The following is a 13,039-nucleotide window of genomic DNA, read 5'->3' on the forward strand; positions in this document are numbered from 1 at the left end:
TAATGAGGCAAGAAAAATGGTTTTTAATGAGCCACCAGCTGAATGCTGCAGTCTGTAGCTGGCATGTTTATGTTGCTTTTGAAGCTGCTTAGAAATCCCGTTCTTCTGTAATGGTTGTTTAACAATCTGTACCAACTTTCATACCCTATTTAACGTGCTCAGCTAAACCCCCACCCCATCCCAGAAACAAAGCAGCGCGCCTGTTACAGATGGTATTTCAATACCCAAAGACACTTCAGCCCTCAAAGCCATTTTATAACAGTAACACTGTAGCCACTGAAGCAGTGTGATGTCTGGGAATTACACCCGCAAAATTTGGTATCACATGTGCCTGTGCTCAGCCAACCAAGTCAGACGAGACGGTTTGAGGTCTCGTCTGGACTGGAGGCAGAACAAAATGGATTGTGTGTGGGCAGACAGGCTGCTGGCCGCGCTGTGATGAGCCGAGATGTCCTCGCCATCACACACACACACGCACACACACTGAAGCCAGAACTCACCACATTCAGTTTCCGAGGAGCTCGAAATTTCAGCTTCCACCACTGTCTCCTCCATTCCTTCCTCTCCCTCTTCCTCCTCTTCTTCCTCGTCTTCGTCCTGCTCCTCATCCTCATCCTCCAACTTCAGTTCGGTCTCGGCCTGGCTGTCCTCCCTATCCTGCTCTTCCTGCTGATTCTCCACCACCTGCACCTCCTCTGTCTGGGAGTTGTGAGCAGGTCCTGCCCCCAGCTCCCCTCCCTGGCTCAGGGAGTAGTTGTGCTCCTCACTGCAGTGCTCCAGAGCCAGTCCTACTGCAGCTGCTGCTGCTTCCTCTTCCTCTTGGGCCACCTGATACACCTCCACCGTCCGCTCCCTTGACACCCCCTCATCCTGTCCACCTTCAGTCACTCTTCCTGAAACGCACAGCTCTGTTGTCCGGGCAACAGAGATACACCCTTCCTCCTCCTCTTCCTCCTTCCCTGAAGCAGTTTTCTGGACTTCCGGGGTGCCAGGAGGGACTGCGTGTCTGTTCCTCCTCCTCTCCTCCTCCTCATCCTCTTCCTCCTGCTCTTCCCGACTCCTCCCCCAGCAGCCCATCAGCACAGCCTCCTCGGAGCAGGGCAGCAGCTCCCCTCCGACCCCGAGGCCCAGTTTGGTGTAACGAGCCATCTCATCCAGCGCGGACACATCCCAGCGCTCTGGGTGCAGGTCTTCACCAAAGCCTCCGTCGTCCACCAGGTCGCTTAGCAACTCAAAGGGCCGTTTCCTTGGCAATGCTGGGGAGCCCAGCATAAGGAGCACACTCTAAAAGGGGGACAGAGATAAATGACACTTAAACATATGATTTGTGACAAAAAAATAAACAAACTTTTAAATCATTCAGTATTTTAAAGATTATTTTGGTGTAAAATGACAGCATTTACTAGCATTTTAAATTGTGAATCTACTTCTGCTACTAAAACAGGTCAGACTGAGTTGTGTGGGGGGAAAAAAAACCTTAATCAAAATTACCCACCCTCCCCCAGTGCCGTAATCCTGTCAGGATTATTTCACACCTGGCCCACATACACTGACTGTTGATAACTGAGATGCCACGTGAAGAATTTGGTCTTGTTTTCATGTGAGGCATGATGTTTAAACATTGCTGAATAAATAAATAAACTGTATTTGCGATGTATATATATACAAAAAGATTGAGAGTGGTAGAGGATTAATGGCTTTTCAAGCAGAAACCAAAAACAGAATACAAACAACAGTCTCGTGTCCCAATTACATTTCCCACTCTGCCATAGCCTGACCACCTGACCTTCTGCCACTGCGGTTACTGCTGCTGAGCTCTCATTATATTCCTAATAGAGGCATGATAGGACATTAAAGAGAAGAGACATGCAGCAGCTTAATGCATCAATGCACACACAGACAGAGGAGGAGGATTATGTGACAGCACTGAAGCGGAAGGATGACTTCATCGCTGTATGTAACCTAATAATATAGGCTTTATCATAAAAGCACAGTTTACCTGGGCATCTGTTTAATGATAAGTCTTTCCAGACTTCTTCCCATGCTCTTATAAAAGCACGTGTTTAAATACAGCTGAGAAATAGCTCTAATGTGCGGTGTAGTGAAAGCTGTAATGGTTAAAGATCAAGTGGATTGGAAATGGTTCACGATCCAATCATCATCAAGCCTGTGGCCCGTGTTTATTTTCCTGAAGAAAATAAACACAAAACTATAGTACAGATTGAACAATAAATGTAGAGATGCAAGCAAAAAAAAATCTACATTACAAATAAAAAACAGGTCATATTTTGTTGTCCTTAAAGACAAACACATTTTTTCCCAGAGATTAAGAATTGATTATTGGCAGGTTGGCAAATTTATAACTGAGCATTATAATCAGCTGCTGCTCCTGCAAGTCTTTCACTTTATAGACAAATAGGCTGGTGATCACAGTGCTTATTCTGTTCTGCAGCCTCAGTGAGCTGAGCATCGCTACACATGAACCAGGTTTCCTCCTCCTGTAGTATCACCAGGTGCAGATGCTGGATCTGGATCTGACATCAGGGTGAAATCCTCTCTGGGGAAGCAGCTGAACTGTGACTGTACTGACAGCCAGCAAGCTAGCCAATAAGATATACTTTCAAAGTAAGAGCACGGTATTGTCCACTAATAGATCAATCACTAATGACATCATTTAAATTGCTACAATGACTCACCAACTCAAATTAGGCAGCTATTAATATATCTGTGTGTACTATACAGTGTCTACCCGAGGTCACACTATAAGCTGCGTGAGCTTTGGCTCTGTCCATGTTGTGCTGTCTTACCTGGTCGTACTCTGTCCTGCCTCCCTGTGGCGACATGGCCAGAGGGTAGGGGCTCATCAGACCCCTGTGCCCCCCATAGGCCTCGCCAAATGCAGGCTCCATCCCATTCATACCCGGCTGGAAAGGAGGTAAAACACACAGACACAGAGTAAATCCAACACCGAAGCAAGGAGTAGGATAATTCAGAGGTGATGGGTGAGAGCCACTGTAGCTTTCCTACTTTACCTGAGGCATGCCCAAGGCAGGAGGTTGTCAGGTCGCAGTCCCAACGTGAGTGTGAGTGAGTTTAGCAGCGAAAAACTCAACTGAGTTCCGGTCTGAGCATTGAGATGTCACCAGCAGAGACAAAAGAGGGAAAGAAGAGTTCATCACAAAGATAGAAGTGAAGGTAGATAAAAGGAGACAAAGAGAAATGGAAGAAAGTACTTACCTAAGATTGAGAGGTGAGTAGGCCAAGTGGGTGAGCTCTTTTCACATGTCGCAGCTCTGCAGCTCTCGATTTCTCAGCCTGAAGGAGAAAACAATAAAAAAGGGAGCAAATCAATGTGACAATGAAATCTTGGGATGCAATACATAATATGAACACAAAAATGTTACAGTGTTACATAAGCCTTATATTGTTTTGTTGGCTTCGTGCAGTACAAGTTGTCTGTTTGCTGCTACTGATTTCAGTTTGTTTGATCGGCACAAAAGGAGGAGACGACAGCGGTACAGATGATACAATGCAGGTTTTAAATGTGTCTTTTTAATAACAGATCCACAGTGCCGCTCTTAGATGAATGGGCTTCTTTGACAGAAAACATTTCACAAGGGCAATCTGTGAAATTCACTTTCGTTTGTTTATTGTGGTGGTTTTTTTTTTTATATATATTTTGTATTTGTAAAGCAAAACATTAATGAGTTCAGAGCTCTTTATTTGTCTGTTCTACAGCGGCAGCTATTGTTACTTACATTAGTTGGTTAGCTTTCTATTAATACATCCATTCATTCAACATGAAAAAAAAACATGCTGGTGCTGCAAAAATGTAGGACATATCACTTCCTGAGAAACCTCTGCTAACAACGAGTGTTTAAAACAGCAAATGCAAAAGCTTTCATGCACCAGATAAAGGTTGAATTCTGTTGTGTGACAAAGCATTCATGTGATTCACTGGCATTTGTTATTTATACTGTTATGTGCATTAAAGGAGAACTTTGATGTTCATTTGTTAAACATTACATGACCAGTGTGGGATGAGGATCAATGAGCTGGAAAGGAGAAGAGTTTGGATAGATCATCTAAAGATTAGCACTAGTTAAGTTTAAACTGTCAATAAAACACAGCTTCCATGCTTTGTATGCTATGGAATCAAAAGGCTAAAGTATGCAGGGCAGGAGGAAGTCAATATCCTCAAGGCTAAATATTAGCTCTTGTCCAGCTAAGTGAAAAATGTGCAAAGCAAGCTAGTTAAGCTTAGCTGACAAGTTGAATTGAGCTGTGTTAGCTTGTATCATGACTGCCAAGGTCATGAGCAAACAAACAAAAAAAGAAAGAAGTCAGTCCATCTCTGTCTGCTCTCTTCACTGCCCAACTGATTCACTCCTTCTTTTATTAATATAAATCTTTAAAAATAAGTTTTTGTTTTATTTTTACATTTTAAAAACATCACAAGTAACCTTACTTAAAACCCTAAATAATGTTTCAGCATTATATTATTGAAGTGGTCACATACTTTGACAAACTGCCATTTTTTCAAGTCAGATCAGGTGAAAAGTACAAAGTTGATATGCATCCAGTTCTTCCAGTTTCAGTACCTTACAGATACCGTGGCCAGCTATCTGCACACACTGCATGTAGACTGGCTATCACAAAAGAAAGTCGACATGAAACAATAATAAATGCATTGATGACAAAACGCTCTGCAACTTTGAGTGCAATAAAAGCTTCCCAAGAGGAAGAGACAGAGAGCCTGACAGGGATAGCATCATAATCAGAACTTTCAGTCATGCCAACTAACTTGAGAACAACCGCTCCAAACATACAGTACTGTGCAAAAGTCTTGAGCCACCCTTTATTTTTTTACATTTAGCTAGAAAAAAGGGAAATTAGCAGTGCAAACACATGGAAATGCAGTAGATAAGGCAAAAACTGGAGTTTGTACAATTCTAACTAGCTTAAAGTTAATACTTGGTATGACCATGTTTATTTTTCAACACAGCCTGAAATCTTAGGCAAGGTTTCTTGTCATTCCTTTAAGTAGTCTTCAGAATTTCTCGGAGCAGAATAGTTTCCCAGCTTCCAGTAGGCAGGCTTTGCTTCCTGCCTATTGTTACGTCTCTGTCACCATGATCCCACATTCTTTCAATAACGCCTGGCTCTGAGGAGGCCAATCCAAAACTGTTGTATTCCAATGTGTTTTTTTCTATCCAGGTATTCTTTCACTGAATGGGCAGCCTATTTTCCATTGCCAATAAGATACTTTCCAGATTTCAAGGTGGCTCAAAATCTGTTTGTGTTTTCTTGTATTTATAATTCCACCAATTATGACAAGATCCCCAACACCACTGGTTGATATGCAAGTCCCAAAACACGACAGAGCCTCCAATGTGTTCTACAGGTGGCTGCAGAGACTTACTGTTGTACCTCTCTCCTAACCACTTCTGTACATATTGATAGTGATCTGAACCAAAAATTTAAAGTTTGAAATTCACTTTATAAGACCTGTTGCCACTGATTTTCAGTCGAGTTCTTGGGTAATTTGGCATGCTTCAGTGTTTTCTCTCTGTCAAGACAACCTCCCTTCCACTGAGACTTCTGATGAGGTTTTGGTAAACATCGATGGTTTATCAGAAAGACCAGATGCATCTCTCCTGTGTCAGGTCTTTGCTGGATTTTCTCGTATTTCTTAAGGACATGACTTTCAGTTTATCTGCTGCAGATAGTTTTTACACCTGCCAGATCTTTTGTCTGGCACCAAACTGTCTGTTATGTGTAAACAGAACATTGGTTTATCCCTTGAGTCAGATGCCTTTTTATGTTTGAATGATTCACACAGGTACAAGAACTGAAAATTAGTATAAAAAAAACCAAACAAACCTGTAGCTCAAGACCTCTTTAAAAAATAAAGTGTGGCTTCTTGCAAGAAAAATATAAAGAAATGAGGGGTGAGTCAAGACTTTTAGACAGTAATGCACAAGCAAAATTATTACCGATGCTAATGCGAAATACTACAAAGTTCTAACCCTCTGCTGATAATTTCATTCACACTATGTTACATCTCCTGCTAACAACTGGCCCACCGACACTGACGGATGGTGTGTTAAACACAGAATTAAACAACTGACCTCACAGATCTGCACGTTGTCACTGATAAAAGGCGTAGCTTTTTGAGTAAAGACTGGACCGATATCTGAATACAGTATCGCAGGAATTATAAAGTCAAAAGTCAACATTGACCTATTTGTAGCCCCATGAAGCATGTGTCGTGTACTTGTCTGTTTGAAGGGGCTTAGAATAGAAAGGGAAGAGAGGCAAGAGGTGCAGGACAGGCGGGTGGAAAATTCACAGATTTCAACCAATTCCACATTGAACAGGAAGAAATGGTGCATTTGTCGGTGACCATTTTCAGCCACGAACAGATGCAGAACAGATTGCACGCCAGATTAAAAAAAAGCTACAAAAAACCCTCTGCAGTGTGTTAATAATGTTGAAGCTACATGTCACAGTGCAACACTGTGACTCACTGATGTGTTTTAATTGTTTATGAGCAACAGTGGTGCAGACGAACACACACAGTAAATCGCTTTTCATCGGACTATCTTACTGGTCCACTGAAGAACTGCTTCTTTAGCTCCGCCTCATACGGGTAAACTTGAGCATTGACGTTGCTTTCAGCTGCTCCATTCATTAATGTTTGTGTAACCAAAACTCTGATTCTCCCTTAAAGGAGAAGGGAGGAGGCCACACTGCAGGCGCCAAATACACCCGGCTCTTTTCAGATGGCAACATGATGAAATACCGAGCAACATAACACCCACACACACACACACACGCCGCAGGAACAATGCAGACCTACTGTTCAGTACCTGTGGAAAAGTCGAAGAAAGCAGCTCACACAGACCCTGGTTCAGTGTTTGAGAACAATGCCATAATACGTTCTCTGTGGATTGACCTCAGGCACACAAGAATGAGGAAATGAGGATTGGCTGGGCGGTTATGACACTGCCTTGGCACGCCAAATGGAAAACTGGTATTTGGCACATGAGACAAGCCAGCTACCAACATACTGTGTACACAAACACTTATCAGACACAAACAGGCCTCTGAAGCTGATAACCAACGGGTGGAATAAATATAATAATCCAGGCTTCATACAAATGAAGAAAAGATACACATTATTTATCATAAAGTTTACAGCACAAAGAGCGGGACCGTTTGAAACGCGAAGCTCTGGGAGTTTGCACTAAGGGTTAAAGCTATGTAGATTATTATGGAAGCAGTTCACTTGTACCAACAATAAAGTTGTTTGAGTGCCAGCTTTGAATATTTCTGTACTTACCAGAGCAAAAAAAAGCTTTTGAATACGATAAATCAAAATGGCATTTAGTAGGCTACCACGCCACTTTCCCCTCTGTTGCCGGATGCGACATTGGTGCTGATATATCCTGCAAACAGGAGCGAAGCGCACATGCAAATGTGTCCATGGTGTACTATTTACCATTTCTTTTAATCTTGTTTATATGAACACAGCGCTCCTCTAGCTATTTGCTGCCTCTACAGGGGAAATTTGCACAATGAAACAGATACACCAAACAGACTTGTATTTATATTTGTTCATACCATGGCTGATATAGGTGGCTTCATGCAATAACAGCTGAGAAATCCTTTTGTGCACATTGGTTAAATATAGGGCACAGTCCAAAGGGCTCTTTGCTCATAAACACACTCACAGAGTTCACAGCAAGGCAGCGGGGAAACAAAAAAGTCAACAGTAACCAATAACCATAGGCTTTACATTCAGCCAACGATGCATTTAGCGCTTTGTAAACAAGACTCTGCAAGCAAAGTGGATGCCTGCACAACTGTGGCTTATGTAACAACACTGGACGCACACTGACAAAGTAAATATATATGCTAACACTCACAATGCGGTAAGAAAATGGTTCATGTAGTGCAGGTGGTGCATGACGAAATTTACTTTTCCTTGTTATGGAGGCCCCCCACCAGCCATCCCCCGCCACAGAGGACCTTTCGATGCCTTCAGAACTTACAGTAATTGCAGCCATTTCTAACCCCATGTATACTTAGAGCTGACTTTTCTATTAGTCTATTACAAATGCACTGGAGCAATTATCCGGTGAACACTGTGTGGGCACAGAAAAATGCAAAATAAAACTGAACCCATATCCTTGCAACAGCTTGTTATGTAACACAGGGCAGAGTATTCAAAAGAATCTGTGTCACGCCATAATGTACCCTTCCAAAACAAATCTACAGTACATTCAAAAGCTGCAAACAGTTGCACTATTATTGATTCATCTGGCATTTGTTTTCTCAATTGTTGTGTGTGAAAATAATCATAAAAAAGGCACGTAACTTATTTACAATTTCCTACATTCCAAACTGACACATTGTTTCACCCAAGCTACAATAAAGAATGCAGATCCAGTCTATTTACTGTCATTCAAATGACGTGCTGGAAAAAGGACGTACTTCTTGCTTCAAACTAAAAAAGAAAAAGAAAACAACATTAAAATTCAAAATGAGTTCTTGGTTATTTTCAGCTGATGAACTAGGTGACCAATCCATGAATTGTTTCAGCCCCACTGTATTCCAACACGGGCAGTTTTAAAAACGGTTTGCCTGTGGTGGGGTTTTTATTTGGGTAAAGAGCATCGCCATGACACCAGAGTTACAGCTCCCCTGTTTGCAAGAATGAAAGTAAGTGTGGGGGGTGAGCTTCACTATCAGAGGGTTAATGAGGCTCTGGACAGAAATCTGAGGGCTTTCCAATTTACTCTCTCAGAAATCGTCCTTTCAATGCCATTGTCGAACGAAACTGGCTGCTGTGAAAGCGAGACTGCAGCAGAGGGAGCTCAATGAACAGTAGTGTTTTATGTATTTCGTAATGTCCAAACTGAAATAAAATGACACTTATGTCTTAGTTTTTCTCAGAAAGCATGCTAGCATCTCGCAAATGCATGTTAGAGGAGTCTGCCCTGACGATGCCTGTTTCCAAAAGATAACTAAAACAGATCAGGAGCATAGCTCAACCACAACTGATACTTTCATATGCCTATAAGAAGCAGCAGCTTATGGTGGTTGAAAGTGAATGCTACCAGGTGGCCACTGCTAATTTCTCTCCTGCAGATGGTTGACCCCCTCTGAGCCTGTTCTTCTGGAGGTCTCTTCCTGTTAAAAGGGAGCTCTTCCTTCCCAATGTCACCAAACGCTGTTCACATCTGGTTGTTGGTCCTTATTCTCTAGCATTATATGGTCTTTAGCTTACAATGTCAAGAGACTTAAGGTGACAGTTGTGGTGAATTGATACTATATAAATAAAAATGCAACTGAAATGAATGGCTTCATGCCTGGAATCAAAACAGCAGATGTTACTGTAAAGTGGCTCTTGGAGCTTTGAGGTCCCAAATACTTACAGAAAGGTGTTTTAAAAGAGAAACCTGGAAAACAGAGAGAGGAAAAAACTAAACTAAGATTACCAAAATAAAAAAAATAAAAAAAGTCAAAATTTCAGTTTTTTGCCTTCTGCCTTCTGTAGAGCTCCAGTAGTTGTGAACTATCTCACCACATGAAACTCAAAGTCCAGAGAGTGAGAGTTCTTGAGTATTCAGAAGTTCATTAATGAAACACTGCAATGGAACAACTAGACATAACTGCTTAAACTGGCCCCTAACCTAACTGAAAGTATAACAGGAAGGACTACATGTCCATGGTGTGGCAGCTGTCCTCATGACAGTCTGCAAGCAAGGATATAAGTATAGCACCTGCCTAAGGAGTGCCAGCTATTTCTCTTATGATTATTATTATTTTTGAAGTTTCAAACAGTCATGTGATAATTTATGGTATTTTTTTTTCCATATACTACCACACTTTCTCCATAAAAACTTGTTTTGCACTTTCAGAATTAACGTAGTATAGTGCTAGCTGGGTATAACGCACAAATGTGGGAGTGGAAGCAAGTCATTCTGACACTGGACCACGAGGCAGAATTAAAGCAGTCTGACCAGACACTGAACCTTTTGCAGCTGGAGGCCTCTTCAGAAATAATCAGGGGAAAAAAACTCCAGGCTGATGGCAAATTGCACGAATGAATGGAGGTTACGCACGAGGGAGAGAGACTGAAAGTGAGAAAAAAGTAAATTCAGAAGGAGCCCAGTGAGAGGCTGTGATAGCAGAGAGTGTGGCCGAAAACAGCGAGGAGGAGGCGGGAGAGCGGGGAGGAGAGACGATCTGGCTGTCAGTCTGTCTGGGAAGCCAATTTGCCAAATTAAAGCTCCAAAAATCTAGGCGGCGGACAAAGGTCGGTCTGCCTGGGAAAAATCTTTCGCATCTCCAGCAATAAAATTAAAACATGTTAATAACTGCAAAGAAAAAAAATACAAGAACAAACACCCAAAACGACCTGGATGCGCCCCCGCCTCTCCGTGTCCTTGGAGCTCCGTTTCCCGTAACGATGGAGAGCAAAAGTGGCCCCCTTCTGCCGCCCCTCGCCTGTCTTCCCCGTCCATCCAGTGCGCGTCCGCAATATTCCCGAATAAATCTTTTAATCACTGACCCGGTCGGTGGAATCGAACTGACGGGGCACAACGGTGCTGTGTCCCCGCACAGCTGGATACAACAACAGCAGCAGCACATAAAGAGCCAGAGCACGAAGGGAAGGTGCCATGGTGGCAGCCAGCAGCGTGTCCCGCATGGCACAGCGAGCTGGAGAGCCGCGCTCCCACATCCAGCCTTTCTCTTTCACACCTCACATTCACATTTTATGCATTTTTAGTTTACTTTTTTAAAACTGCAATATAACGCAGAAATAAATATTCCTACCTAAATCAGCCACCACGCTTCGCGGAGTATCCAGCCGAGACAACAGGGATCCTTTCAGCGCACAGACAATAAAAATGGGGCGCAGCTGGCAGTGCCACCGGATGTCCAATATTAATTGTTAATACGGCCGATTTGAGAGCCTGTGGACGGGCTCCGGCGCTTTAACGGCCCCAGCTGCGGTCAGGTGGCCACTCTCTGTCCACACCGACTCGGACTTTCGTTACATTAAAGTTGAATAAATCTCAGAACAACTTTGGCTTCTGTAGGTCCACCTGCAGGTGCTGCTGCCGATTGATGGTGGCTGTTACAGGCCGAGGCAAGTTATGCCCGTCATTAAATGTAGGCTTTGTCGGCGAGCAACTGTAAAGTTTGAGCCATTACAAAGAATAAACACCGGGAGCAAAAGCTGCCTGGCCGCGCATATAGGAAACATAAACAAAACGGTATAAATGCGTTATGTAGCGTGAAATGGGGTAGTAAAAGTGTAATTTGGTACACACATATATATATATATATATATATATATATATATATATATATATATATATATATATATATATATATATATACGCTAACTTGTTACGTATATCGCACGTGGAAAGCATATATTTCCAGATGTTTTTGTGAACGCGGTGCATTTATTATTCCAAATTCAAAAGTATAGTTCTTTATCGTGCAGCTACAGTGTGTAAATCCGTGTGAAAGTAGCCATTTTTATCACAGAAGACCGTTAAAAGCCGTCATATTTTTTTCTATATGTGCTTTAAATATTTTGTCAGTTAATTATCGGTCGTAAAACTTTACGTAAATGCTTATGTATTTGTCCAAAGGCACAAAGCTGCGAGACGGGCTTTACCTTAACGCGTGTCCTCGGATGTCCCCTCCGAGTTAATGCTCCTCCGGACCGGGGTAAAATGTCGGCCTCGGCCTCTCCAGATGATATTACTCCGCACCATCCACGGAGGGGGGAGAAGAGGCTCACGCATGGACAGCAGCAGTGACCGCTCAGCCCAGAAATCCCGTTCAAGCTACAGCCACATGCAGGAAGTTAGTTCACGGCAGTATCGAGCTGGCCTATATGGCGGATAAACGGGACAGAAGATGGTTGTAGGACTGTTAAACACCCCCTTCTCCACCACCACCACCCCGTCCTCCTCCTCCTCCTGTCTCTCCCTCCCCTTCATTGGTGCAGAAACCTAACGTTTTGGAGATGAGAGGGTGGGAAAACAGAAGCACTCATCTCTCCTCTGAAGCTAATTCCGTCGTTAATAAACTTTTACGAGCTCGTACAGCAGACCCCCCTCTGTGTTTGACTTGGTGCCGTCCGCGGGACTCACAAAATAACACTGGGGGACACTTTTGGAGCCGGCTCCGCGGGTTAGAACCACTTTTACGGGCTCAGAATGAAATATAAACACAAGCAGAGAGATAGAGGGCGTGGATCCGCGCGTGCAGTGTGTGTCCTGTTTGCTGTCACTGAGTAACAGCGCTGTTGTTGCTGTTGGCTACGCTGTGGTTAGCTACTAGGTTCAGGGTTCAGCGAGCCATACAAGTAGTGAAAAAGAGACTGACCTGATCGAAATGGGAAGTGTGTCAGCTGTAAAAAAACAAACAAACAAAAAAAAAAAAAACAGTTGCAGTTCTCATCGGCGGGTTGGGGGGCACTTGAGTTTACGAATAATCCCGAAGAGCGAGTGTCAGAGCTAAAAGATTGGGCTGCACTTCTGGGATTGCCTTTCAAAATAAAAGTCGCGCTGAAGAATAAGATATGAAACGTACGTTATTAATTTAGGGTTATATTAAAGACATACTTTTTATAATGCAACATTTTAAATAATACCTATTTGTATTAAATCAATTAAAAACGGGGTACATACACGTTTTATAACTATTTTTCCCCTTAATATCCCTTCATATCTGTTGTGTTCAAGGATTGTATTTGTTAGGTCTATAGCTTATCTATAGCTAGGTCTATAGCTGTTATCCTCTCCCATTACATACCTCGGAATAACACAAAGTGAAGTTCTTTCACACATAAAATACAATTTTAAAAGCATGCATTCTACCGTGATTCCCCTGGGGACATGTTCACTGTAACAAAATGTAAGATATGAAAAGAAATGTACAATTCTTTTTTAAAGAATATCCATACAAACCGTAAGGCCAAAAACATGATTCCTGATTTGGATAG

General features: G+C 42.7%; 1 protein-coding gene across 3 annotated transcripts in view; it reads right to left on the minus strand.

The window, feature by feature from the left end:
* Positions 1–12,541, minus strand: part of LOC308395510 (uncharacterized protein) — a 49,663-nt gene extending 37,122 nt beyond the window's left edge. Inside the window, exons 1-6 of one of the 3 annotated variants that reach the window (XM_080880391.1) lie at positions 12,421–12,541; positions 11,705–11,922; positions 3,238–3,315; positions 3,033–3,124; positions 2,808–2,924; positions 501–1,284 (exon numbers count right to left, since the gene is read on the minus strand). In XM_080880391.1, the coding sequence (XP_080736517.1) occupies positions 501–1,284; positions 2,808–2,924; positions 3,033–3,041 (910 nt within the window). In that variant the 5' untranslated portion in view covers positions 3,042–3,124; positions 3,238–3,315; positions 11,705–11,922; positions 12,421–12,541. The remainder of the gene's footprint in view (positions 1–500; positions 1,285–2,807; positions 2,925–3,032; positions 3,125–3,237; positions 3,316–11,704; positions 11,923–12,420) is intronic. The other 2 variants (XM_080880392.1, XM_080880393.1) reach the window with 2 other exon arrangements.
* Positions 12,542–13,039: the final 498 nt, after the last annotated feature.

This window comes from Rhamphochromis sp. 'chilingali', assembly GCF_963969265.1.
Source record: "Rhamphochromis sp. 'chilingali' genome assembly, chromosome: 4".
Lineage (NCBI taxonomy): Eukaryota > Metazoa > Chordata > Actinopteri > Cichliformes > Cichlidae > Rhamphochromis > Rhamphochromis sp. 'chilingali'.